Source organism: Mugil cephalus, chromosome 1 (assembly GCF_022458985.1).
Source record: "Mugil cephalus isolate CIBA_MC_2020 chromosome 1, CIBA_Mcephalus_1.1, whole genome shotgun sequence".
Classification (NCBI taxonomy): domain Eukaryota; kingdom Metazoa; phylum Chordata; class Actinopteri; order Mugiliformes; family Mugilidae; genus Mugil; species Mugil cephalus.
Genome location: NC_061770.1, coordinates 19,338,774 through 19,363,849, shown reverse-complemented (window position 1 = coordinate 19,363,849; position 25,076 = coordinate 19,338,774). Strand labels below are relative to the sequence as shown.

The 25,076-nt window shown below is 42.7% G+C and overlaps 3 protein-coding genes across 4 annotated transcripts in view; 2 read left to right on the top strand and 1 right to left on the bottom strand.

The window, feature by feature from the left end:
* Positions 1 to 314: 314 nt before the first annotated feature.
* Positions 315 to 1,522, top strand: wfdc2 (WAP four-disulfide core domain 2). Its single transcript, XM_047606667.1, has 4 exons — positions 315 to 486; positions 665 to 808; positions 1,001 to 1,138; positions 1,228 to 1,522. The coding sequence occupies exons 1-4, from the start codon at positions 384 to 386 to the stop codon at positions 1,359 to 1,361; spliced, it is 519 nt and encodes a 172-aa protein (XP_047462623.1). The 5' UTR covers positions 315 to 383; the 3' UTR covers positions 1,362 to 1,522.
* Positions 1,523 to 2,154: 632 nt separating this feature from the next.
* Positions 2,155 to 9,896, bottom strand: pigt (phosphatidylinositol glycan anchor biosynthesis, class T). Its single transcript, XM_047606653.1, has 11 exons — positions 9,454 to 9,896; positions 8,793 to 8,970; positions 8,017 to 8,144; positions 6,788 to 6,888; positions 6,500 to 6,674; positions 6,318 to 6,415; positions 6,087 to 6,243; positions 4,920 to 5,120; positions 3,873 to 4,038; positions 3,594 to 3,677; positions 2,155 to 3,498 (listed from the first exon to the last, which is right to left on the bottom strand). The coding sequence occupies exons 1-11, from the start codon at positions 9,851 to 9,853 to the stop codon at positions 3,249 to 3,251; spliced, it is 1,938 nt and encodes a 645-aa protein (XP_047462609.1). The 5' UTR covers positions 9,854 to 9,896; the 3' UTR covers positions 2,155 to 3,248.
* A 719-nt stretch (positions 9,897 to 10,615) lies between these two features.
* The window catches only part of phactr3a (phosphatase and actin regulator 3a), a 31,212-nt gene continuing 16,751 nt past the window's right edge, over positions 10,616 to 25,076 (top strand). The window contains exon 1 of one of the 2 annotated variants that reach the window (XM_047610030.1): positions 10,616 to 10,927. In XM_047610030.1, coding sequence (XP_047465986.1) covers positions 10,825 to 10,927 — 103 coding nt within the window. In that variant the 5' untranslated portion in view covers positions 10,616 to 10,824. The remainder of the gene's footprint in view (positions 10,928 to 25,076) is intronic. The other variant, XM_047610022.1, reaches the window with a different exon arrangement.

Genomic DNA, 25,076 nt, shown 5'->3' with positions numbered 1-25,076 from the left:
TCTTTTGTCAGATATATTTGGGATATTGTTTTTCTTCATGAAATAAAACACGTAAATAAACCCAGTCTACGTGGTGGGATATTTTAAAAATGAAACCACTGCAGAAGAAAAGATGGCATCGCGGACAGAAAAAAAAAAAAAAGAACGTCAAAGACAACTTTCAAAATAATAACAAAACTATGACACTATATATATATAACTGAAAATGCATCCCGCCCCCGCAGAGTTTGGGAAAAGTGTGTCGGCTGTGATATCTTATGAAAGATCTCAGAGAATGATACTCTACAGGCACCAGGACCCAGCGCGCTGCTGCTCGGCCTACAGGTTGCCTTTCTGGAGTATTTGTCCCAACAGGAGAAAATTCTTGAGTGCTAGAGGTTGACATGGAGAAACTCTGGTCCACAGTTTGTGCACTGATTTTTGTATTTGGTGCATTTGCACACTTCACCACAGTGCTGTCTGCGAGGGCCGATGGCAAAGTAACAGGTGAGTCATCTTTTCCCTCAGCTGTGTTTAATGTGTTGTCTGTCAGCTCGTTGTTTCCTTCTGAAAAGTGTCTGTTTTACATAACAACCAAGTAGGTAACCAGACACCTACAGTGAAGTTATCCCAGTTACTACAACTGATCTTTATCCCTTTCTGCCTCACTGCCTCTTTCTCTCAGCGACTCTTCCAAAACCAGGCCACTGCCCCCGTCGCCTTAATGTTGTCCCATCACATAAAGGGTGTGTGTGTGATGAAGACTGTCCAGCAGACCACAAATGCTGTGTCTTTGACTGTGGAGCTGTCTGTGTCCCTCCCGCTTTCAGTACGAGCCACACTGTTTAACTTTGTCTCAAAGTGTGCAGCTGTTAAGTCCTTCTCAGTGAATGAAGTGACGTGGAGAATCTCTTTTAAAAGGCAACAAACCACCAGTCACTTCCAGTCAATAGCTCATATTTTTCCACGACTGTCCGCTCAGGGGGACTCTTCGCTCATATCGACTTGTCTTTGCCTTCAGCAAAACCAGGAGTGTGCCCTCGCAGGCGCTGGGGCTCGGGGCCGTGTGCCGAGTTCTGCTCCAACGACAGCGACTGCCCCACTAATGAGAAGTGCTGCCACAACGGATGCGGGCATCAATGCATTGCACCGTACACAGGTGAGAACAAAAATATAACCCCCCTCCCAGACACTCCTCTCGTGGGTCAGAGTATTTTGCAGCCGATGTATATATTTTTTTGTCTTCAGTGAAGCCGGGCCGCTGCGCTCTGCCCCAGGCCACCCCCATGTGCGCCGAGTACTGCTATCACGACGGTCAGTGTCCAGGAGAGCAAAAGTGCTGCAAGACAACCTGCGGCCATGCCTGCAGTGAACCCTGCTGATGCGACAGTCAGCAAACTGGACTGCACCGCACTTGCTCTGTGAGACGTACTAGTGTATATTTTTTTTGGGGCTGTTTCTTCTTTCACGTGAGAATGTGGAGAATTTTGTCAGACGGCTTTCGTTTTGTATCTCTACCAATAAATATATTCCATACCCTGTACCCAGAAACGTGTTATAAATGTAACACAATGCTGATCTTTGTACAGGCTTTTATGAGAAATCCTGGCTGTGAGAGCTAAATGATGAAATACAGCAAGAATGGAAAGTGCTCGCAGGCAGGCGAGACTACTCCCTCAAATTGTGTTTATATATAAATATATATATATATATAAAGTAAAACAGCCAAACTATTTAACAAGGTGGGACCAGATGTGCTCTCGTTCAACTACAAACATATGCGCCAACTTAACGGAAGGTTGTGTAATCCAACATCACGATAAAACATTTATCTGGGATGTGTCCTCTTGGCTGAGCTGCGTAGAGAACATGCAGTTCGAACCAGATATGAACATCACTTATGTGGAATGTTACTTTTCTTTTCTTTTTTTTTTTTTTTTCTCCTTTGTTTTTGTTCCACGCCATTGGCAAACGTGCAGGGGTGAGAATCGCTGACCGGCCAGATACAGAGATGTCTGTGTTTGTTCTCTCAGAGTCTGCCAGAAGTGGGGCCAAGTTTGTTGACACAAAAAAAAAAAAAGAAAGAAAAAAAAATGTGGCCGCTCAGCAGGAACTAATAAAGCTCCTCCAGCTCGGCCGTAACTCAGAACACTGTTTCTCTATTTCACTGCGGGGTCATCTGAATGAAAGATGTTTATTGAAAATGGCAATAATATTCAAGTTCTGTCAGAATGCTGCTCAAACTAAATCAAACGGCATGGACTTCCAGGCAGGCGAACGAGACACATGTTCGGTTTTCATTGTAAGGTCCAAAACATGTGTATTAAACTGAAGAGTAAAGCAATTAAAATTCAACAAGCTCATGGCGATTTCTTATGGAGATGTTCAGGCAATTTAACATCCAAGCAAAATAGTGCAAAAATAAATGTTAAGTAAGACAGCAGTTGCTTTTTTTTCCACCTAAAACACATAATTCCAAACAAGCAACATGTTTGATGTGTCCAGGTTTGGAAAAAAAATAGGATTTTGTCCTTCTTTCTTTTCCATTTTCGCAGGAATTCGTTCTTATCTCACATCCTAGAACTAGGACACAATGCATCAGGTATAAATATGCATCCTAATAAATAGAGATTAAATCATTCTTGATTCATTGTGTGCGAATAAACAGTTGGGAAAGTCTTAGCTGAGGTCTGATTTTATTTATTTTTTTAAAAAAAGTGACATTCTGACCAAGTCTTTTTGACCTAATGTGTCACTTTATGTTATGTTACCTCACAGGGAGATTGCAAACAATAGGTCAGGAACACAGCGTGAGACCAAAAGTAATTATCTTTTTTTTTCTACACAAGCTCAGAGGCTTCGTAGTGCAGTGCAAGATCCAATCTGTCCCAGAATAATGTTCTCATTTGACCAGTTTCCTCGGTGAGAGGAGACAGGATGGCTATAATATTATGGTTCCCACAAAACTAAAATAATCAACCCAAAACGCTGACGCAGCTCCCACTGCAGCACACTGCACAGATTTGGCTCCATTCACTTGTCAAACAAGAGCAAAATATTTTCTGTCCTTATCCTGAAGGAAAATATCATCAATATGTAAAAACAAACAAACAAAAAAAAAGTCTTCTTCCATTTGAAAACCAAACGTTCAAGGCTGTTCTTAAAACATTCGTACCAGTGTTTGACTCAGTTTTTTTTTCCCTGGATGTTACATGTTCTCTAGTGGTTTCACCAGAAGGAAAACTTCCTGTCTGAGAGAAGCCTCAGCCTCAGAGCGGCGGCACGCCCCTCATTCTGCGGATGACGTTGGCTATCCGCTTGGCCAGTCCTGGGTTGGGCTCTTCTATCTGGAAGCTCCGGGTCAGCAGGTTGTAGAGGGAGCCGTAGCCCACGGCCACGACGGTGCAGGTCAGGCAGATGACGTTGTAAGGCATGCTGAAGTCTGGGGTGGGCAGATTGACGAGCAGAGGTTCTGTGTAGACGCGCACAAAGTAGCTGGACTCCTCTTTACAGGGAAAACTGGGAGGAGATGAGGAAATTTGGTTGTTATGCTGGAATAAGAAACCTCCGAAGACATTTTCCTCAGGAGGAAGAAACAACCTTAAAATACTTACAAGCTGCCGAAAAGCGGTAGCGTCTGAGTAATGTTTGTATCCATGGCGACAGTGCTGGGTACAAGAGAACTGATAACCGAAGACCTAAAAGTTGCAGAAACAAATTTAGTTTTAAAACGTGAAAAATAAATAGTTTATAGTATTAATTTAGAATCTTAACGATTAATATCCTGGAAACCTTATAATGATGTGTTCAACAATTATAAAATAATGCAAATGATCAACATGCAATTTGTACATCATTTGTCAGAAAGATCTAAAAAAAACAGTCGTGCATACCCGACATAGAAGCCATGGTTGGGATCAGGTGTGTATTCTGTCCATTTGAGCAGAGCCCTCTCAAACTGAACCGTAACTTCAGTCACTGAGTTGGGAGGGAGCTGCACCATCATCTCCAGCAGGTGGGGCCTCACGCGGTCTTTAGACGGCTCGTAGTGGATGTAACCTGGAAGAGGAAGTAGAGCCACTGACCACTCTAATATCCTTTTAGCGATAATGTTCCCAAAATAACAGTACTTAAGGTTCAGCTAGATCAATGTTTTCTACCACAGCCTAACAGAAAACACGACTCAAGATCTCCACCTAGAGGCGAAAAGAGGCATCTGCACTGAATGACACAAACCACTGAGTCCTGTGGGGAAAAATAGAACTGTTCTCTGTATGACTAACTCAAATACGAAAAAAGGAATTACCCATGTCCTGTGTTTACAAAATATTTCTACAGCATCTAATCTCATAAACAAGAAACTCACAATACTAGATACATCACATAGACAGTTCAAACTTTAAAAAATGTAAAAATATCAATACCTACCATGAAACCGCTGACACTTGTCAAAATGTTGGTCAAAAACAGACGTGCATCAGTTTGTTTCAGAAATGCAAAGAAATCCGGAGCGAGACACTTGAAATTACTTCAAGTTGCAAGTTTTAACTAAACGAGTGAGTTATTTTGTGGAAATAAAAGTAAATAATTTCAAAACTTTACTCAGGGTTACACAGAAATCTTACGATGAGCCTCATACAGGAAGACGTATGAACAAAACCCCTGTAATTCTGCTTTGTAACCGTGATTTGTTCGTCTCTGAGCTAAAGGGACATTTCCCCAGTGGTTGAGAGCAGAATTTACGAGATAAGGAAGAAATATCTAATTTTTAGTCACAGTATGTTTAACCAAAACCAGGAAATTTGACGAAAGTAAAATAAAGTAAAGGCAGGTGTAGTTGGATACAAACTCTGGACGATATAGCGCGTGTTCAACTCCTGAAAATGCTCACTAAACTTAACGCGATGCTCGTTGATTGGTGTGGTCTTTGTGTCACTCACTGGGCCTGTTGTCCTTTCCCTTGCTGGTGACGGTCAGCGTGTGGACGTAGAGTCGGAGGTACCACGGCACCGTGTCGAGCAGCAGCACGGGGAAAGACCTGTAGGGGTGGTAGTTGTACATGAGGGTGTGGATCTCTCCGGTCTGCAGCCCGTATCCAGCCACGTAACGCTCGGCGTGGAGCAACGGACGCAGCATGGTACCTGCAAACAGGACGGGAGAGAAACAATTAAGACACAAAAGAAATCATAGAAAATATGTGTGTGGGTGTGTGTGTGTATATATATATAATAGATGTGCTTATTAACATCGTAGGACATCATGGTTTTGAAGTAAATTACTAAGACAGGACATTAATTGCTTTAAAACACTGCTTAACATGTCTCCCAAAACAGGGAGAAGGTCTCAGGTTGTAAATTAATTGGTTATTAGAGGTACAGTTGGTGCCAGACTTCCTCTACGCACAAAGTCTTTGTGGCATAAAGTTGGTCTAGGTTCCCTCTACTGGGAATTCCCTAATTTGTGCGATAGCTTGTCAGTAACAAGGTCTGTATCTGATGTGCCGGTTGTTAATGTCGTTGCCTTGGTAACGTCCAACCTCTGAATTTGGGAGGCTGAGTTACTCAAGGAGCACTGAAGGGAGAGGTCTGTGTGTTACTTGTTTTTTTTTTAACTTGTTTTTCCCCAGGGACCACAAGCTCCACCTTTAATCTCATTATTACAAGTAAAATATAGACAGTGGCAACAGAGAACAGAACACAGCAAAGGGAGATACCACTACTGGTCAAAAGTTTCAGAACATTTCAATATTTCTTTCTTTCTTTTCTTTTTAATTGCAATGTATGTAGTTTTCTTTCTTTCTAACTTTCTTCTTTCTTTCTTCTTTCTTTTCAACAGAAATCAAATATTTTCCAAACCAGCTCCATGTGGTTAAAGTCTAGAGACTGGACCATGGTCCACTCCATGTTTTCAAGCTTTCCATCTTGTTTTTATCTTGAGGTAGTTCTGTTGTGGCTTGGACTAAATGTTTGGCTCATTATCTTGCTGTAGGATGAAGCCCTGACCAACTACACCAGAAGATACTGCGTGCTGCTCTAAAACTTTTGACCGGTGGTGTATATCTCGCCTTTCACACACATCTGTGTCATTCCTCCGCTCTTCTCACTCACCTTCAGTGGATTTCCAGCGGATCAGCAGGTTGAGGGAGCGTACGGAGCCAAACGTGGCTTGCTCGGTCAGATCGTACACAGAGAAGGTCCGTCTGTCCCCCAGCACCACTGCCTGGCTCAGCAAAGAAGTGGCCGGGCTGAGCTCAAACTGCTCCCCCTGCGAAAAACGACTTCGTATTTCTATTCGTTTCAGATCAAATATCCAACATATTTTGCATGAGACAAACAAACCTCAGGGTTGTCTGTGATGTCGATGTATATTTTGCTGGAGGAGGCCAGTGGGCACGATTCAGTCAGAGTCCGAGAGAACATCTTGAACAGAGACCACTCTGAAGGAACAACGGAGATCAGTGAATTGGGGTGAGGGTGTCATCTTAGGTCAAAGGAGGGGTAAGGTAAAGGTTTTTCCTCACCTCGTTTGCCCTGACCAGAGGTGTGTAGGTCAAAGACTACATTCAGCGTCTGCCTCAGCTCCCAGGATGTGCTTTTACACTGCGGGTCCTGACACACCGGTCTGATGTGAACTGTCTGGGAATGAAAACTGCTGTGGAAGAGTTTCTCTGACTTCATCAGGACGGCGAGGCCGGCCTGCAAGGGCAACACGTAGGGATAAAAATAAAGAAAAGATAGCAACTGGGTGGGCTGCAGAAAAACACAGGTGAAGAACACAGGTGGTAATAAGGAGACACAAGGACATTCACCTTAGATCCACACGGCAGGAGTTTCTTCCACGGTGTCAGATTCTCGGTGCAAACTATTTCTCGTGGGAGGGTGGCATAGCGGAGGAAACGATGGTCCGTCACTTCAAGTTCAAGACAAAAGCAAAAATTAGTCTGTGAGTTTTACTGTGAATAATCTACTTCTTTGTGTATTTCAAACTAATCCAAAGTTAGATCTTTAAATAAAAACAAAAGTAAACACAATTTTTTAAATAATGGTATGCATTTCAGCAAATTCGTAATCTAATACCAACAGATCTATTTTTGAAAATGTATTTGCCCTCTTAGTTACAAAACCCCCACACAAATGACCAAACTGTACTGGTTGCTGGCTGTAATTGGACTGTTGGTTTGATTACTACTAACCTGTGAATCAAAGCATCTCTTATGATGAAATATCCCCTTTTCAAAAGTATGAAGTAGGAACTTTTGTGATGATTATTGTCGTCATGGTATCATTAATTTATGAGAAGTTATGTTATTTTAGATTATGTTTATGTTAGTTTAGAAAGTTTTAACGGTTGAATTTAATGGTAGAATTACGTGGTGATTCTTAACAGTGGCAAGTTAACTAGAGGACTGTCTAACTGCTAAGATAATAATCAACTGATTAATCAAAATAATAAACAATAGATCAATCAATTTATAATTATTTGTGACAGGAGAAATGAAATCATCCAGTCTGGGAGGTTCTACAGAGCTTTTCTCTAACGCTCGTCTGACTCTGGCTGCCTCAGAATGAATAAAACGAAGGTTTCATGGCAGCCTAGTCAAACTGTGAACTTTCAGGTCCCCTGAGATGCTGTGGCCGGACCTGAAAAGACCAGTTCATGCTCACAGACCCTCCTGGGAGCCAATTACTTTTTCACATTGGCAATTTAAAGGTTTTGGTGACCCATTTACTTCAATATATATATATAGTTATCATTTAAACGTCAACACAGTTTGCTGCTGGTATCATGACTGTACCGTGGTGGTTCAAGTTTGAAACAGAATCTCTCGGTCAGTGTGGATGATATTAAAGATCATATCTTGAGGATTTCTAAATGCTGCTGTGTACCTTAATACCCTGATACCACTAAAGCCTAATGGGCAGCATTTGTATCCTCAAACAACTCAAAGTGTCTGATCATACCACTAGTTTTTACACAGGTTTGTCACTAGAGTGCATCATAAAAATGCAAAGGCAGCTGAAAGAAGTCGTACTGTACCGTTGCCTATTCCCAGGGGTTTGAAGGAAGCACTGGGCTGAACAGTGTTGGTGGAGTCGATGAAGTTCAGCGAAGCACAGAAGATGCCTGACAGGACATTGGTCAGCTCCCTCCACGTGGCATCCACACTAAAAATGGCAGAATAAATATAATGAAATGTAATAATGAAAATTTTAAATTGTGGAGTGTTTTTATGTGCAACTAAGCTACTGTGACCTTGTGAATCAATATAGTCTAAAATATTAAGACAACAGCATCAAAATAAGGTACATAAAAGGCTTTATTATGAATGTATGACTACATGAAACTCAGAGAAACAAATTTCTGCTCTCAGATGAGCGTTGAGTAGAAAATATAAATTAATGTCTGTCCAGTGCTTCTGTGATGAACATTTTTTCTATTAATCTACAAATCTGTTAAATTTAAAATTGGATCTATGCATATTTGGACATGCACAGCATTCATTATTACACAGGATGAGGTGTTACAATCTCTTGTGCCAAGATCCGAGGCAAAACGCAGAAGCCCAGTCCAACTGAGCAGGCTAGCCGTCAGCTACTAAGTAGCAACCAACAAGAAGACATTAACTAGCCTAGAGAACAGAAGTAAGTAAGAAATAATGGGACACGCAACTACGTGTCAACCAGCACTTCTCCCCTCTGCAAAACACGAGGCAGGATTGTTGTTATTCATTTCATACTTGAACTGCAAAATTATTATGGACCAGAGTGTATTTCACCTCTGAAGCTCTGCGGCCACCAGAGGGCTGCACTTACTCAGTCACAGAGTCCTGGAACCAAACCCAGATTTCAGCACCGGGAGGGGACGGGAGAAAGGGCTGCCCCCACTGCATGGTCCTCCAGTAGCCTTGTGTGAAGGAGATGTGCAGCTCTCGCACAGAGAACTTGGAAATCACCTGGCCCAGGGACTTTGGAAAGAGCCGGTAGTGGGAAACTATTAAAAAAAAAAAAAGAAAAAGTGAGACATAACGCAGATTAGGTTTAAGAGGAGCAAACACTGATCGATAGGACGTGCATCAAGCCTGTTTAATATTATTGTAACATATCAGTGCTAGATTAGTGTGACTCGTGAAGCTACAACGGTGTCAAGAAAATCTGGAATGGTGGATTAGTCACTTTCACTTTTATATAATTTTACACTCAATACAAGAATAAAAATGTGTGGTAAAGCATTTCAGTGTCAGTATAATAAAATATAACTAAAAACATTCTTTATCAGAAGGTAATATTCTTAGTGTTTTCATACTTCCCAGTGCAGGAGCATCAAGAGACCATTTTTATCAATGTCATAACTTGGAAAATTAAGAACCCCTTAAGCAACACTGAATTAATAATTACTTATTTCAACAATCATATGCAAATTCAAGATCATTTCTGACTTAATGTCATGTTTACCTAATGCTAACAGTTAGCCTACCCTTGTTTCCCTTCATGAAATCTGTTTCCCACAGGGTGCGGAACTGGAAGCTAGCATAAATATCTCCAGAGTGCAAGGGTCTGATGACCAGCTCCTCCTGGAAATCGTCTTTAGGCGGTGGTACTGCTGAGAAGACCTGGGTTTCAGGGCTAGAAGTGTCGTCCTGTGTGTGAGTTGCAGCATCACTGGGAGTCGCTCCTTCAACCTCGGTAGCTTCCCACCGCCTCTCCTCCACCGCGGGCTGCTCGGCTGTTGCTTCACCTTTTTGTGGATTATCCGCCGCGCCAGCATGGTGGTCGTTAGTTAGCGTCGTTTCATGACTGTCCGCGACGATAAACACGCACAAAGTTAAAAGAATGAACAGTCCAGCCGAGGGGGACCTGCACCTGTAAGCGGCCATTTCTATTCCTGAGGCGGCGGTTCACTTCCGCATTGCCGCGTCATGCGTGTAACCAGCCAATGAGCGGCTTCCTTCCAGTCCCGTGGCACTGACGTGTAACCGCTGCTTTGTTTTGAGAAAAATGTTTTTATTTTCACATTTTACTGGTAAATATTAAAACCGAATGAAATATTACTACTATTATTAATAATTAAAAAAATAATACATTTTAATACATATATAAATCGTCGGTTTAATGATACCTTACACGCACATTTTTTTTGTATTTGGAATAATATAAACATGGGAATAGATATATTATTTTGTTTTATTTATTATTAAATGTGTATTATGTATATTTTAAGAACAACTAGCGTATTTTTAACAGACTACATGTGGTCACTTTGAAAAATAATATATCCTGCAGGATACATCATGTGAATTCTTAAAATTAATTTATCTTATTAAAACGGACGCTCGACTTAATTTGACATCTTACTCGCTCGGAATACATCCATAATGAATACACGTTTATTTAACCGTGGGAAGGCGTTAAATTATTATCATTACTGTTATTAGTACGTTGCCCCAATTCAGAAAAGAATCGACACAAATAATCATTTTTTAATTATTATTATTATTTTATTCTTTACGGGTTCCAGTGTATGCAGCATGGCATTTGGTGTGTTGATATTTGGTCGTGTTGCTGGACAGGGATGGGCATCAACCCGCTGGCATCATCGGGGGCATATCTCCCCTCCCACATCTACACATCATCGCGCGCACAGCCCGGGCACACACAAACACACGGGCGCGCACACACTCAAATACACACACGGAATTTCAGCTCAGCCATGGCTCCCTGGTAGATGCTCAAAGCGGCTGTTGTCAGAGCGAATTAAATCTACACTCGCTCGCTGCTTTCCTCCTGACCTTGCCTGCCTCCGGTTGGGTTTTCAATATTTTATTCAGGATTCCTGCGCTGTCTCCCCATGGCTACATCGGATGGACTAGACGGCTGTCTGCAACGAGGCAGATCTCAAAGTGACCCGAATATACTCACCGAACCGGGCATCGATTTGGCTCACGGCACAGGTAAGACAGACGTGTCGCTATCTCTTTATATTTATAAGCAACAAAAACACGTGATTTATTATTATTATTATTAATAATATTAATGTTGCCTCTTCTTTGGCGATGCAAAATATCACTGCTTGCCCAGTGGGATGTCAGAGCACCAAGGGATAATTAGCGCATATGCTTCCAACATGGGATGCAGCAAGAATATTGACTGTAACGCTGAATCGCGGGGCTGCAAATTGAAAATGAATGTGCCGTATCACCGTCTACGAATGGCTGCGTCCCCCTCCAAATTTCTTACAAAGACGCCTGTAGCCATTTGGGCTGATGTTGGATGCAAGTAGTATTTCAGTGGGGGCAAAACGCGTGCAGGCGGTCTATCATCATATTTAACGTGTGCAACTTTCACTGTTGTCTATCGCCTTCTGCCTCCTGGGTTAGGGCACATTTAAGATCACAGGATCGGCATGCATGTGTGGCCCATGATGCCAGACTGAACCCGTTTGTTGTCTAATCTGAGACACCGCTACATCCCCGCTGTTAATGACTCACATGGGGTTTGGCTTTATGTTTTTATATGTTGCATTTTTTTTCTCTTCTTATTCTACACGGAGAGCACTGGCATCCCCACCCCCTTCCCATTTCCCCCACCCATACTGAACCGATCACTGTTGTGATCAATGACCAGGCGTGCACGTGATGTAGGCTATAGGATGAAAAACCCACCAGTTCAGCACAGCCTTGACTCACCAGTTCACAGATTGCACCTGCAAGCGTGCTGTCCAATGTGGAGCCCCCGTTTGTTTCTCTGTGTTTTTTTTTCTTTTTTGTGCACATGAATAGCCTAATGAATTGATCTTTTATTAATAACAAAACACCAGGGAACAGTCCTGTCCTGCACTTCTCTGCTCTGATGAACTCCTGCAAATAAGATGGCTCTAGTAATGATGTTCTGCACCACTATACCTTAACTGAAAATATATACCTTGATTATTATTATATTATTTTATTTTTTTACGTAAGTAGGTCTATTTATGGTCATATTGTGTGGGCTTGGAAAGAGTCATTGCTCACTCCCACACGTTGTGAGTTTTACGCACATGAAGAATGCTTGACTGAATGATTCAGAAAAAGAGAAAAAGAAAAAAAAAAGAAATAACACACACACCGTCGTTCACCTTTCAACTCTTCACTAATGAGAACCGTTTCATCGCATCCCCGAGATCACACCTGTCGGCCCTCATCAACAGGCCCTGGCACATTTTAATGGACCCTGGCTGAGTCCGACCCTCCCAAGGATGATTTAATTCACACGTAGGTGAATGTGGTGATGTCACACTGGGTCTCTGACACACCTGAATAAACAACGCAGCGGTTCACCGGTCCAGCGCGGGCTAGTGATGAGAGCTAAAGCTATCGAGGAACACTGCCCCGAGAAAAAAAAAACAAAGAAAACATGCACCAATGCGTTACTGTATGAGGCGTGACCGTACTATACAAATGACAAAATACAACCGCAAGGACAGTGTCAGTGTCTGGTGACCTAAAGTACACAACATCGCCGGCCCCTCCTCTTTCTGTGCAGATCATCACTGCACTAACGTCTGGGGCACCGGTCTTTGCCAAAGTAATCCTTTGGCAAAGACTGCCTTTTTTTTCTCCAGTACAGTGGGCATTGCAGCTGCAGAGGCTGACAGTGTATTCATCCACTTATTACTCAACACTAGGGAGAAGAGTCAATAGAGACAGCAGTTACAGCGGAACCGTCTCAGAGAATCCGAGCAATGTTTTCCCTTGAATTAAGTACAGTAATAACTTCTGCCAACAATCCAGTCCTTCAGATATCTCATCTGAATGGAGACGTGAGGTCCACAACGATATTTCAAAGTTAGTTAAGAACCTCTGACAATAGAGGCCCGCAGCATAAAGACTTATTTAGTCACCAGTCTGTTCTGACAATGCTTCCTTAGATTCCCCCGGCAAATAAAACGTCCCTTTCGCTCTGATTTCCACTTACTCATCACAGAGCGCCGACCAAGGTAATGGCGTGGAGAGGACACCTTGAAGCTTCGCGGACGGGGAGCTCGTCCGGGGCACGCTTGGCCCTGCGGCTCCGTCCTACCAAGTAATTCCTGCGTCCTACAGGAGGCCGCTTAAAAAAAGCAGCGTCGATGAGTAGCTAGGAAGCCAAAGTTTGGAAAGAGTTAGATGAGAAATACACAAATACTGTGCAAATACAGCTGCAGCTAAAGAGCACTGCGATTAAGTGGTTTATGCTTTCGTATGAAACATCCTTAAGAAATACACAGTTTACCAGAGTCAAAGTGGATGTTTTTAAATGCCTTGCTTGATCTGACCAGCAGTCTAAAACAGCCAGCGTATCCTCCACTTTGAGAAGTCAAAAATAAATTATAGAAGTTATTTTAATCAGATGTTTCTCTAAAATTAGTTCATCAGGCCCAGATGTGAACGTCCAACTACTAATTTGGCTGAAATATTGTAATAACGCTCAAAAAATTCCTTTGTCTACCCTCTTGGGTAGTCAGACAGCAAAGTAAATGAAGGAACAATGTCTCCAGAGGCGTCTTCATCACGCTGTTTTTTTTCCCCCCTCTCACATGCCGTCTTAAACCTGTGAACATTTGGACCCAATTAGCCGAGTTATAGGACAGCGTCTAACCACTAGCACCCACCAGTCAGTTTTTTTTTTTTCTTTAAGGCCTCATCTTCTTCTGCCGGTCATAGTGATACCAGGATAATCCTCCCAGATCTGACATCAGAAGGATCTCTGAGGATTGCAGGTATAAGTGGAGGCCCCCTAATGAACGAGGAGATAAATCAAACCCTGCGAAAGCTGATATGGAGCCGTGACGATGACTCACCCCAAAACAGAGCGCCGCCTTGTACATAATTCCTCTCTTATACTCCGGCCTTGATGAGTAAATAAGGGGAATTCTGAGTCAGCGAGCCTTATATAAGGCTCTCCCCATTTAACAAGGGTTTGTTTAAAATCAAGACGAAACAATGCACACAGAATAGTATCAGCGCCACAGGAATTCCTCGCGTAACAATTCTTAAAGATTGCAGACTACATATTCTTTAATACAAAACTGTGCTTCATTCATAAATGCATGCAGCAGTCCAACTAAAAGTGAATTTTTTTGACACTTACTGGGCTTCTATTAACAATCAGTCTCCTGTCTGTCAGTCTGTGTGTCTGCTGTCTGTCCTTCTGTCCATTTACCTGATTAAAAAACATGTGGGAACATCTTGCCTTGCTCAGGCCAGAGGTATAAGTATCCTACAAGCACACCAGGAGCTCCATTATTGACACGTTGCATCTCATCTGTATAAAAAGTGAAGTGCAAAGATGACAGTTGCAGTCATACGGTTTGTGTGCTGAACCGCTTCTTGGCCTTCCCCATGTTTACAGTGTCGGCGCTGAGCAAACCTAACCAGTTGCTGGGAGCGGCTTCATATTTACCACACGTCATGTTTAAAATGACACGTTTTCCCCTGATTTAGATCAGGGGTTAGAAGACAGTGTTGTTGTTTTTTTTTTCTTTTTCTGAATGATTTTTAACATCCTCGGGAGTCTGGGAGAACGGGCGTGAAGTTGCTGATCACATGTGTTGAGGCGATAAAACAATAAGAGAGTGCGAGCGTGACTGGGAAGCGAGACTGTTCTCGGCGTAAAACTGAAAATAGTAACCACTGAAAGTAATCTTTCTGTGTATTAATTTTAGAGTTTTAAGGGGGAGATTTTGAAATGAAGCGAAATATTAAAACAACTAAACAAAACGAAACAATGAATGAGCGCAAATGAGCGTTTGTCGTTTTGTTTTCAAATTATTTTTTAGCTGTCATCAAGAATAACTCTATAAAACAGTCGAGTACAAACAAGCTGCATGCTCACAGACTGACAGACACCGACGGCTTTATAATACCCGAAAGGACAATGAAAATCCATGGTTCTGTACATACATTTGGTTTCTTTACGCCCTTACTTAACTTTCCTGTTTTCAGCAGCTAGCTGTAGCTGTATCTCACGCTACAGTCACGACTCATTCGTCACATTGAACCTTAAGGGACTACTGTGAGTCAGTAAAGGCCACCTGTTAGTAGCAGCCATTGGCTATTCATCCTCTCCTCCATGATGCATAAAGGTCTCCACAGAGGCAAATATATATATATATATATTTCAAGAGTCTGGAGTTGCCAAGTAAAATATATACATGACGAGAACACGTCCAACAAAAGGGAAACAATAAAATACTCATAGCTGTCGTGATCGTCAAACTTAATGTATCACGTCTGTTGTCTATGTGATCCAGGTACTCGCGTGAACTCAGCCGCTTTTTTTTTTTTATGCATCCACCATGAATCGCCTTGGAACGCGTTGCTTAAAAGCCGATGCGAAATGGCAAGCGGAGTCAGCACAGAGAAAAGGTCAAGCATCATTTATTAAACAAACAAGGCCACTCTATATAAAGAATCTCAAGTCTCCTGTCCTCCACGTTCACGCAGTCAGAAGTAAATGAAAAAAATGAAAGACTTGTGAATGAGAACAGAGGGCACAGAGGTGGATTGGAGTGCATAAAAACTGACTCAAATATGAAGCGCGGGTAGGGAAACGGCAGCTGAGGCTGCTTCACAAATCAGCATAGATGACCAGATGCTGCCAGACAGAGAATAATACAGTGAAAAAAAAAACTAGAAGGATAAGACAACCAGAGTGCATAAAGCTTTTCTTTTCTTTTCTTTTTGGATATGTTCTGTTGGATCTGATGGGGTGGAGGATTCCCGCTAGACTGAGGGTACAGTAAAGATGTGAGGTGGTGGGATGTCGAAGCCTGGAGCTGTTTTGTTACAGTAGTAAAACAGTGTAGCCACCTGTTGAAAGGCTGTTTTACCCAAGAGATGTCAAGTCTCAGAAAAAGCCTTCCCAAACTGTATGTATGTGCATGAAATCCCACAGAGCACCTAGCGCAGAATATCAGAGAGGAAACTTCCACCACAGCCATTAAATAACTGGGTTATTAAAGCACTGTGTAAGATCCAGTCCTTTAGCACTTAATTGTTCTTGGTAAAACAGTGTTGTATCACAGCAACATTCATGCGATTTCACATCAAGAACATTCGCCACAGGTCAAGAAACAAAAGAGTCACATGTGCGGTTTGATGGACGGATTCACAGCCGTAATATTCCAGCTCTAAAGTTTAGTTCTGAGAGAATCATCTGCAGCAAGCATTGCAGCAGAATTTTAAAGTTGGTTTCACTTTCACTTCCCTTTGTGGAAACCTTATCTCTCAGGTTAGGGCTTCAGCAGCTGACACTGATTGGAATATTTTCCTCTGTGTTTTAGAAGAAGATTGCTCAGGTGCTCCCATCCATTCGTACACGTAAATTAGTTGGAGCGCCCACCGGTGCTGCAGTTTTCTAGGGGTTAGGTGCCAGGGTACTTCAGTCCCTCCACCCACCCACGCACGTTTCCTTTCTCTCAGTTTTGAACAAGCGACTCTAAAATCCCAAGTCCGTTGTGGTGGAAATTTCTGTTGGAAAATAGCACATCAGAACACTGTGGCCTTTCTGTGTGTTTAATTAAGCACCTGCAGCATTGAGAGTGGCAAATAGTTGTTATCACTCCTTTCAGCTATCCGTCTGGGTCCCAGACACAGGCCCTAAGGTGTATGACATATACCTTAGTAGACCTGCAATTTATAGCAGCATCTAAACCACGTATATTGAGTGTGTGTACGCCTGTCTGACAATTCCAAGTCATGTAGATGTTTCTGTGAACTTCACTACTCTACGTTTGTATCATTTTTCGCTGGTTAACTGTTTGCTGATCATCTAATTATTTAATTAATGGATCCTGTCAGCTCTACACATGCTATTAATCATCATATCACCCAGCGCTACCTCTTAATCAGTCTTGATGTGTGTTGTCAATGTGTCTAGTGAGCTCTAAATATTGTGTGTGTGTGCATCGGGAGCTAATGACTGTAACTATAATCTGATGCAGCATTCCTGTACACACAGAAAGTCTAAGCAAATTAGACCACAGACAAACACTGCGCTAGTCTTCACATAAAAAAAAATAAATAAATAAAAAATGGTTCCCTGCCGCAGCCGCCGCCTCCTCCCTGTCTGTAACAGAACGGGATCTTGTACTGACTGAAGCATCTGGATGCCTTCGCTGTCTTTTAGTCGCCCACCAAAAATGGTGCACGAAAGTGACGGCGGCGGCAAAAGTCCCGCATCACGACCGGCTGCATCGTTTGACAGCGATCGAGCCACGTGTTGCTGCATCTGTCGCCCCGCATGCACACATCTGTGCGTCTGTGTTTTTCTGGCATGTGCATCCATGTGCATCCGTATGCAAAAGGACTGGTTTGTGCAGACTTATGACATACAAAAATAATAAATAAATAAATAAATAAAAGAATCCCAGTCAGAATGAGCTAGAATGAGGCAGACAGTTGAACAGGCAGCCCTGGGAGAACAAAAAAAAAAAAAAAATCCAAGCACCTGTCAGAGACCTCGGTGCAATGGCAGCATGAAATGGAGCTATTTAGCCTCCAAAGGCTGAGGTTAAACGGAGTTCACTGAAGTTGCATGCACTATGCTGTGAAGGGTAAGGAGCTAAGAGAGAAGAGGGAACTCCTCTGGGCATCCTGTCTGCGAAACGGTGGAGACACATATTTTTTGCAGGGACGGCAGAAGAAAGCGAGCCGGAGAGAAAAAAATAAAAAGAGAAGAGGACGGGAGACTGAATTAGTGAGGCAGGGAGGAGATGGGGGAGAGAAAGAGATGAGCAGCTTTTATTGAAAGAAAGCCAAGATGGTATCCTAACTGAGGCGGGCCACGGTGACATGATGGATAGTGTAGGAGAACACTAAGAAACAGGCAGCAGAGCCTCCACAAGAGCTCCAGCAACTGGCCACTTCTCCATGGATCCTATATCGACCTTAAATTGATAATTAAACCCAGGACTACTGGTCTGTCTGACCCTTAACTTACCTTTACGCTGTTCATGCCAACAAACATGAGAGTAAAACCTGCTGCAGATGACTCAGTCCTCATGGAAGACTTTTGATTAAACTTCAGTGCAGTTAGAGTGAGCTGCAGGTGCATTCCTGGTCTGGAAACTCTTCTGTAAGACTTATTACATTACATCAATCCATTACTTTGGCGGAAAATTAAACCAGTTGGACGGCTGACAATAAGAAACCACAAACAGTTGTTGTATTTCCACGAGGGCTGCAGTGAGCGATGACTGTCTTTATTGATTAACCTCTGTTTTCTGATTGATTGGTTAATGGTTTCATTCATAAAACACTCAGCGCTCTCTGACGGCAGTTGAAATAGCGTTCAGGGCTCATTAAATGTTCGCGGATATTTGAAAACAATGCGGAGACTTTTCCCCTTTTCAAAAGACGGTGGTTTTTGTATTCAATCCTTTTTATCTTTGCTCTCGATTTTAATACCAATTGGTTCGATTTAAATAACAATCACCCCTGGTTAAGGTTAAGAATAGATCATAGTTTGGATTTTAAAAAAATAAATTGTAATTTGCGGACAAAGTTACTGAAAATTTAGATTTTTTATTTTTTTTTAAAGTCGTGCTATGTGTCACGTCCAAGGATATGAAACGCATTAATCAAAATCTCTGGCTACTCCACAGACTCCCTGTGAGATTGGGCTGAAATTGAACAAAAGAGCGAAAACTTTGCTCAGTGCGGCTTCACAGGGTGCACTGTGACATCTCCAAATCCAATTTGTGGTTCAATTTACACACGAAAAGGCAATTTTTAGATTTGGATATTAAAGATCGAGCAGTGAAAATAGGATAGAGACGACGATGATGGTGATGATTACTTTTCCCTTTATCCCCCGTTAACTAACGGTTTATTTAAGCTGTAGTAAAGCAGGAGAAACACCTAAAATCCATGATGCTTTTGAAAATGTGTTACATCTCAATAAGTTTATCTGTTTTCATATTCTCATCTAAAATGTTGTCTGTTGTCTTGGTGGACTTTGAGTTTCCTTATATCCCAACCTTAGTGACTTCCTAGTGAGGGTATCTGGATCGTCTCAGTTTGGACTTGCAGACAACAAAAGCAGAAGGGTGGGCACTTTCAAACTGGAAAAATGAGGACACAGCGAAAATAAGAAATGAGGTTGCATTACGGGAAACGTGCGGTTTTGAAACTCTGCCCGTGCTGTTGACTGAAGGTCGGAGCAACTTGGCCTGTGCTCTTCAATCTTTTTCCCTAATGTGGCACGGGTCCATTATGAAGTGTCTGTCTATGTATTAATGAATGTACAGCAGCCTTTTTAAATGTCTCTTCCTCTGTCTCACACAAAGACAGGTGTAAATTGATGATGTACCTGTCACATGTGTTCTTAGCCTCAGCGTCTCTCTCTCCTAATGATCTGCCAGACTGTGTGCAAGATAGATGACGCAAACATTAAAACAGGAGGAAAGTAGGCATAGATTAAGGGAGATTTGTGAATGTAAAAAAAAAAAAAAAAGGAAGTTGGTGCCTAGGAGTGTATCTAAGACAGGGGGGGCTGTGTGAATACGACTGACTTCCGCCACAGAGACCAGTGTAAAAGTGGCGCTCTCGTAGTCTGCTTGATAGCCTCTTACAGTACGCCATTATCGAACATCTCTGCCAAGGCCTCTGAGGAGACGGAAAATTAAATACATAGCCAGATCAGATAACTGCACTAGAAGGAATATGGTCATAAAAAGAAAATGAATCGAGGCTTTTCATTGTGTTGGTGTTTGTGAGTTCAAGTAGGAAAGGGAGTGACAGCTAGAGAGTCTTTGCCTGGTTTGAAGCCAAGTTAGTGCACACTGATTCAGAGCCTATTGTTTTTTTTTTTTCACACACTGATTTTAAATGGAAGATAGCTGAAACAAATAGGACACTGTCCACACTTGGGCCTTTAAGCAAATGCATACTGTAGCATCTATTAACAATACTATAATAAATCCAATGAAATGGACCTGATCGTGACGCCATGTCTGATCAGATCGGTAAGAAGGTTCACGTTCCTGATCCCCCACAGTGCCCACAAGTTCAGATTTACATGAGACACCTTTGAATCATCGAACATTCACCGGCAAGACTTTACCCACTGTGATTATTACGAACCTGAATATACGAAATTACTAAATATATATGGAAATTACGGGTACTTCTGAGGCCCGGCTCCGCTCGTTGGAGAGCCATTCGAATTCACCTTTTTTTTTTTCTTGTGAAGATGTTTCCGCTGCGATATTGTAATGCACGTCAGTAGATGATTGTATGCTGCATTGTGTCATAATTAGACTATTATACAAAGCAGTTGTCCATTACTGGAGAGTTTGCTGTTCACGGTCAAAGCCTTAAACAAGGACGTTACTCAGTTTTTCCTTTTAAAATATTTTTGAGGGCTAATTCAGTTAATTTCTGTCAATAAAAATCCCTTTATCCCTAAAACTTTCACTGGAAATTGTTTACAGTTTTTGTCTTGTCATCATAATTGTCAGTAAACCACAATAATCAATCAGTCAGTTTACAGAGATTTAATCCATAATCCAGGAGTTTGTTCATAGTTCATTAATAATTTCAATTTTCAATTCAATTTTATTTGTATAGCGTCAATAACAGTACAAATTGCCTCAAGGCACTCTACAAGCCTGAAGGCGATGGTGGTTCCCTTTTAACAGGAAGAAACCTTGAGCAGAACCCAACTGGAGGGGCCCATCTGCCTGAGGCCAACTGGGTAGAGACAGAAAAGAGACGCAGAGACAAATATGTTGATTTGTCTACAAAGAAATGCTAAATATTGTTTTTGCAGCCCTGCCTTTGTTGAACACACAGTCAGACCCTGAAGAGTGACACCTGCAGACACAGCCTTCTATTTTTGCTCTAGTGTTTCTTTCTGTGGGCAGTGCATTGGGTGATTTATACACCTATGTACCAGCCAGGATAGTAGGAAAGGGGAATAGTGCACCAGTTTGCAAATATGGATGATTTTGGACCGGAGACTTTGATGCACGATGACAGAGCGAGTTTCAGCACCACGGACAGAGCCAGCCCTCACATTGCAGCTGAACCGAGCTGAGCCCGTGTTCTGAGTACTGATAAGTCTGTCCTGGATCACAGATGCCTTCACTCAACCGGGCCCTTGATCAGCTGGCAAAAAGGCCCAGCTTCCAGCTTTTTTTTTTTTTTTTTTTTCTTTTTTCCCCGAACCAATGACACATTAATGAGGAAAGCTCACTGTGCAGACCCAGGCACAAATTCCATTTAATTTAATCATCCCATACATCCATGTAAGCCAAAAGCTCAAACCTAATCCCATTAGAACTACTATTAGAACTGAGGCCTGTGTGGAGCCGGTTGTGGCTTTAAAGCAATTTCTTAATCAACACTGATTCATCACATGGCCCACACCTGTTCCACCACAGGATAATGTCTTTTACATCACACCAGCATCCCTGTGGCGCTGAGCGACTGCAGTGCAACTTTCAATGTGTTTCAGTCCCACACTGTTTCACTGAAGCAGCGATTCGAAATTCTTCAGCACAAAATACAGAAGCTAGCTGGTCATGCCGTGGAGCTATTTAGTGTTTCCATTAATGCACTGTTTAACTTTAATTTCCATGCGTGCGCGTTCCTATAAAAACTAACAATTTGTTTGACCTCATGTCTGTCTTGCATGAAAATGCTATAGACATGGTTAATACATGGTATAATTAAAAACACAATCATGCGTGTACAGTAACGTCTGGAACGTTTCCATATCCATATGTCCCTGACAAATGAGGTTATGGGACAGTTAGTGCACTGACACGTGTCCACACAGAGCAGCATCCCAAAAGGCGATGTCAGCTCCTGCTCATTTCATAGTGGAGGTTGAGAACATGCTGCATTTTTGGACAATAATATTAAAAATGCTATTTTAAAATTCAGGTTTGGGATCCCCCCCACCCTCTGATGAGTAGCAGCTTTGCACACACTACTGTAAAGTGTGGCTCCCTGTCCAAGTTCCAGCTACTTGCCCGGGCTGTTACATCAAGCTGTTTTCAATGGGCCCAGGCATCCTACACTCGCCTCGCAGTGAGGGAATCCAAAATGCGAGTGGTGTCCTCGCTCTGAGAACTCGTTTGGAGATCGCAGAGCCAACAGTGGCGAGTTGCTCGGCTGCCGACTACCTGGTGCTCTCCTCCCTGCAGAGCATCGGGAGCTCCTGCATCAAGCGTAGACGCAGAGCCACGTATGTATGCATCGCACACATTGTGGGTGCAGCGAATATTTACTCTCATCCGCTCTCCCTTTCTCGGTATACTTTATATAACTTTCTCAGGCCCTGACCCAAATCAGTGGAAATAACAGGAATAAATTACACGCTGTCGCTCACACACCTGACTCTGCTGTGGGATTCTGTGAAGAGCCTCAGTGACCGTGTCCCGCTTGCAGACCCATGGCTAATTCACCTGTGAGAGCGCTGGCGGCTTCTAAGGAGCCGCCACCTCTCTCACATTTACATTTGCTGTTATTTTGAGGAACTGTTAAATACCAGAGGAGGCAATGGCTCCGAATATCGTTCAGGGAATGTTTCTAAAACACTTGACAGACACACGTGCTGTCATGGGATGGAAAGTGAGACCTAGGCTCCCTGGGTCAGCGGGGTCTAAAAGTGTAATTTTATAATTAAACCGTGGAAAGTGTAATCTTTTGGAAGCAGCACTTTTGCGGATATAAAATTAGCCGAACGAGTCAATATGAATCGTGCAGTTTGTTAGATTGATGTGATGGCCTGCAGGAGCTACGGGTATGAAGGGTGAACCAAGACTTCCATTACCTGATTGGAAGGAGCTTTCTGATGGAGCTGGATGAGATTTCATGTAATGGGAACAAAGCCCAGAACTTAACTACGGACTGGAAGTCGTCCTGGACGCATTCAGTTTCTTCCGCTTCTCCCGTCTTCTTCTTCTTCTTGGTGAGCGCGATTGAATGGCATTTTCCGAGGCTCACCCCATTGTGTGGGTGACAGGAAAAGCACTTTTAGCAGGAACATTTTCAGCCCACTGGGTGGATGCGGCGGCTGCTGCGAGGCTTTCACAGTTTGTCAAAGATAGCTCGTCCTGTTTTTGGCTGAAATGCAGAGGCGAGTCTGTGTGTGAATGTGTCCTGTGCGTGTCCAGGATTTACACTGAGAGCAGTGCTTCCCCTTTCCAACAGTTGTAGCCAATAACAATTATTAAAGGACTTGAAGACTGCAAATTCTGACTAGTGCTCAATAATTTGTGTTTTCCTGTTGACGTCTGTCCACAGTCTGTAGTAAATCCACTCAAATCTAAACTTGGTGACAGCTGTTGTGTCATTTGTGAGAGCTACAAAATATTAGGAAGGTGGTCATAATCTTATGTCTGATTGTTGCAGTTAGTGCACTCTGAAGAAAAAGTTACGAAGAAAGGAAAGGAAAGGAAGCATCAGATATTCTGTATGCTGATATCTGATAATATCATTAAGCCACTTGATAAAGTTCCTCCCAAGGCCACAGAATAAAAAAGCAGCATAAGATTGATTTCAGAGAAAAAAAAAAAAAACAATCACAACCAAAATATACGAAGTTCGCACTTTTCCTAACATTTGCCTGTCCTTGTCGACGCCGCGGCAACGGCTCACAAGCGAAGCCACCCACTAGTCCTCATTCTAAACTCCGACATATGGTAATAGGCAAGGGCCTCGAGCTTTTCCTATTGGCTGCTGGCCTCACTGACATAATTTCTCGCTCCTGATGCCAGTGTAGCCCACATGCTCGCGTTTTCACACTAAGGCTGGTATCACTTCGATGATGTGGAAGTTTGACCTTAGCGAGACTCATGTTGACTAACACCATGATAACCATGCTTCACCAGAAATCACTTCCTGTGCATGTTCGATTAAGTCGTCTCAATTCATTAATGCAATTAACGCGTTATTTTGCTTGGTTTAGAACTTATATATTGGAATCACATCCTTGGTAGTAGTGTTTTTCCTTCTGCAGAGGTGAAATGACAATGCTGCGGTATATTCTTTCCTCTGCTAATGAATTGTTGTAAAAGTGATTTTAAAAAAACAAAACAAGGACATGACCTCTGTGTCCTCAATGGGGGTTATGGCCCTCTGCCTAATGATTTTCTTTTGGGCTGGAGAATTGTACTTCTAATGAAATAAGCCTGACGTGAAGAACAATCTTTTTCTCATTAGCAATTTTACCATATATTTATTGTTGGGAGTTCAGTGAGAGGAATATTGGGTAATTTGAAAATGTAAATCTGTATATTGTCTAATTTGTGGTATAAGCACCAAAATAAATCTTTCAAACCTCACGAGATAAGAGCTGCATGCACAGAATCATCTTTTGTGACCGCTAGCTCTTTTTAGCCTTTCTGTCTCATCTAGTGCCGTCGTTGTATGTGGCTCCGGCCCTTCCGCCCTTCTGCTCCACACCATCCTCCCTGCGAGTTTGTTAGCCGCGTGCCCTCGCTGTGCCCGGGGCCCCCGAGGCAGCGGGGCTACGGACAGATGGCAGCGCAGTTGCAAAGCCGAGGGGGTAAAACGAGGAGGTTAGCTGGCGTGGCAGCGGGTGAGAAGGAGGTGCTCCATTCAAGGGCACATTGTCGGCTGCATGGGTGGAAGGAGCGGGGCGGGCGGAGGCAGTGAGAAACGGAGGCAGCGCAGGGTCTGCAAGGATGATAGGAGTCAACGGTGGGTCTGGTGTTATTTATAGCCGGGACGAGAGCAGTGAAGCACATATACAGTCTGGTAGGAGTGGAATAGCAACACGCGATGTTAGGCATGAGCTCCATTGAGAGGTACAAGAAGGGAGCTAGAGCCTCGGCGTAGCTGTCCACTGACACAGCTGTGCTTTGAGTAAGGTAATATAAAAGCTATATGCTAACTGCGTTGGCATGCTAACACTTGCTAACATTTGGCATAAGGCAAAGATTTGAGCAAAAGCTTAATGAGATGTTGGTATTATAGGAGTTGTTATTGAAATTCTAAGAAGGGATTACTACTTGTAGGGAACTTCATGGTAATCTGTCCAAAAGTTGTCAAAAAACTCAAAAGATCAGAGGTGTCAAACATAGGGCCCGTGGGCCAAAAGTGGTCC

Coding starts and splice junctions, on each gene's coding strand:
- wfdc2 (XM_047606667.1), top strand. CDS start 384: ATGGAGAAACTCTGGTCCACAGTTTGTGCACTGATTTTTGTATTTGGT. Junction 809..1,000: donor CTGTGTCCCTCCCGCTTTCA/GTACGAGCCACA, acceptor CTTTGCCTTCAG/CAAAACCAGGAGTGTGCCCT. Junction 1,139..1,227: donor ATGCATTGCACCGTACACAG/GTGAGAACAAAA, acceptor TTTTGTCTTCAG/TGAAGCCGGGCCGCTGCGCT.
- pigt (XM_047606653.1), bottom strand. CDS start 9,853: ATGGCCGCTTACAGGTGCAGGTCCCCCTCGGCTGGACTGTTCATTCTT. Junction 6,244..6,317: donor ACATCACAGACAACCCTGAG/GTTTGTTTGTCT, acceptor CGTTTTTCGCAG/GGGGAGCAGTTTGAGCTCAG. Junction 3,678..3,872: donor AACCATGGCTTCTATGTCGG/GTATGCACGACT, acceptor TGCAACTTTTAG/GTCTTCGGTTATCAGTTCTC.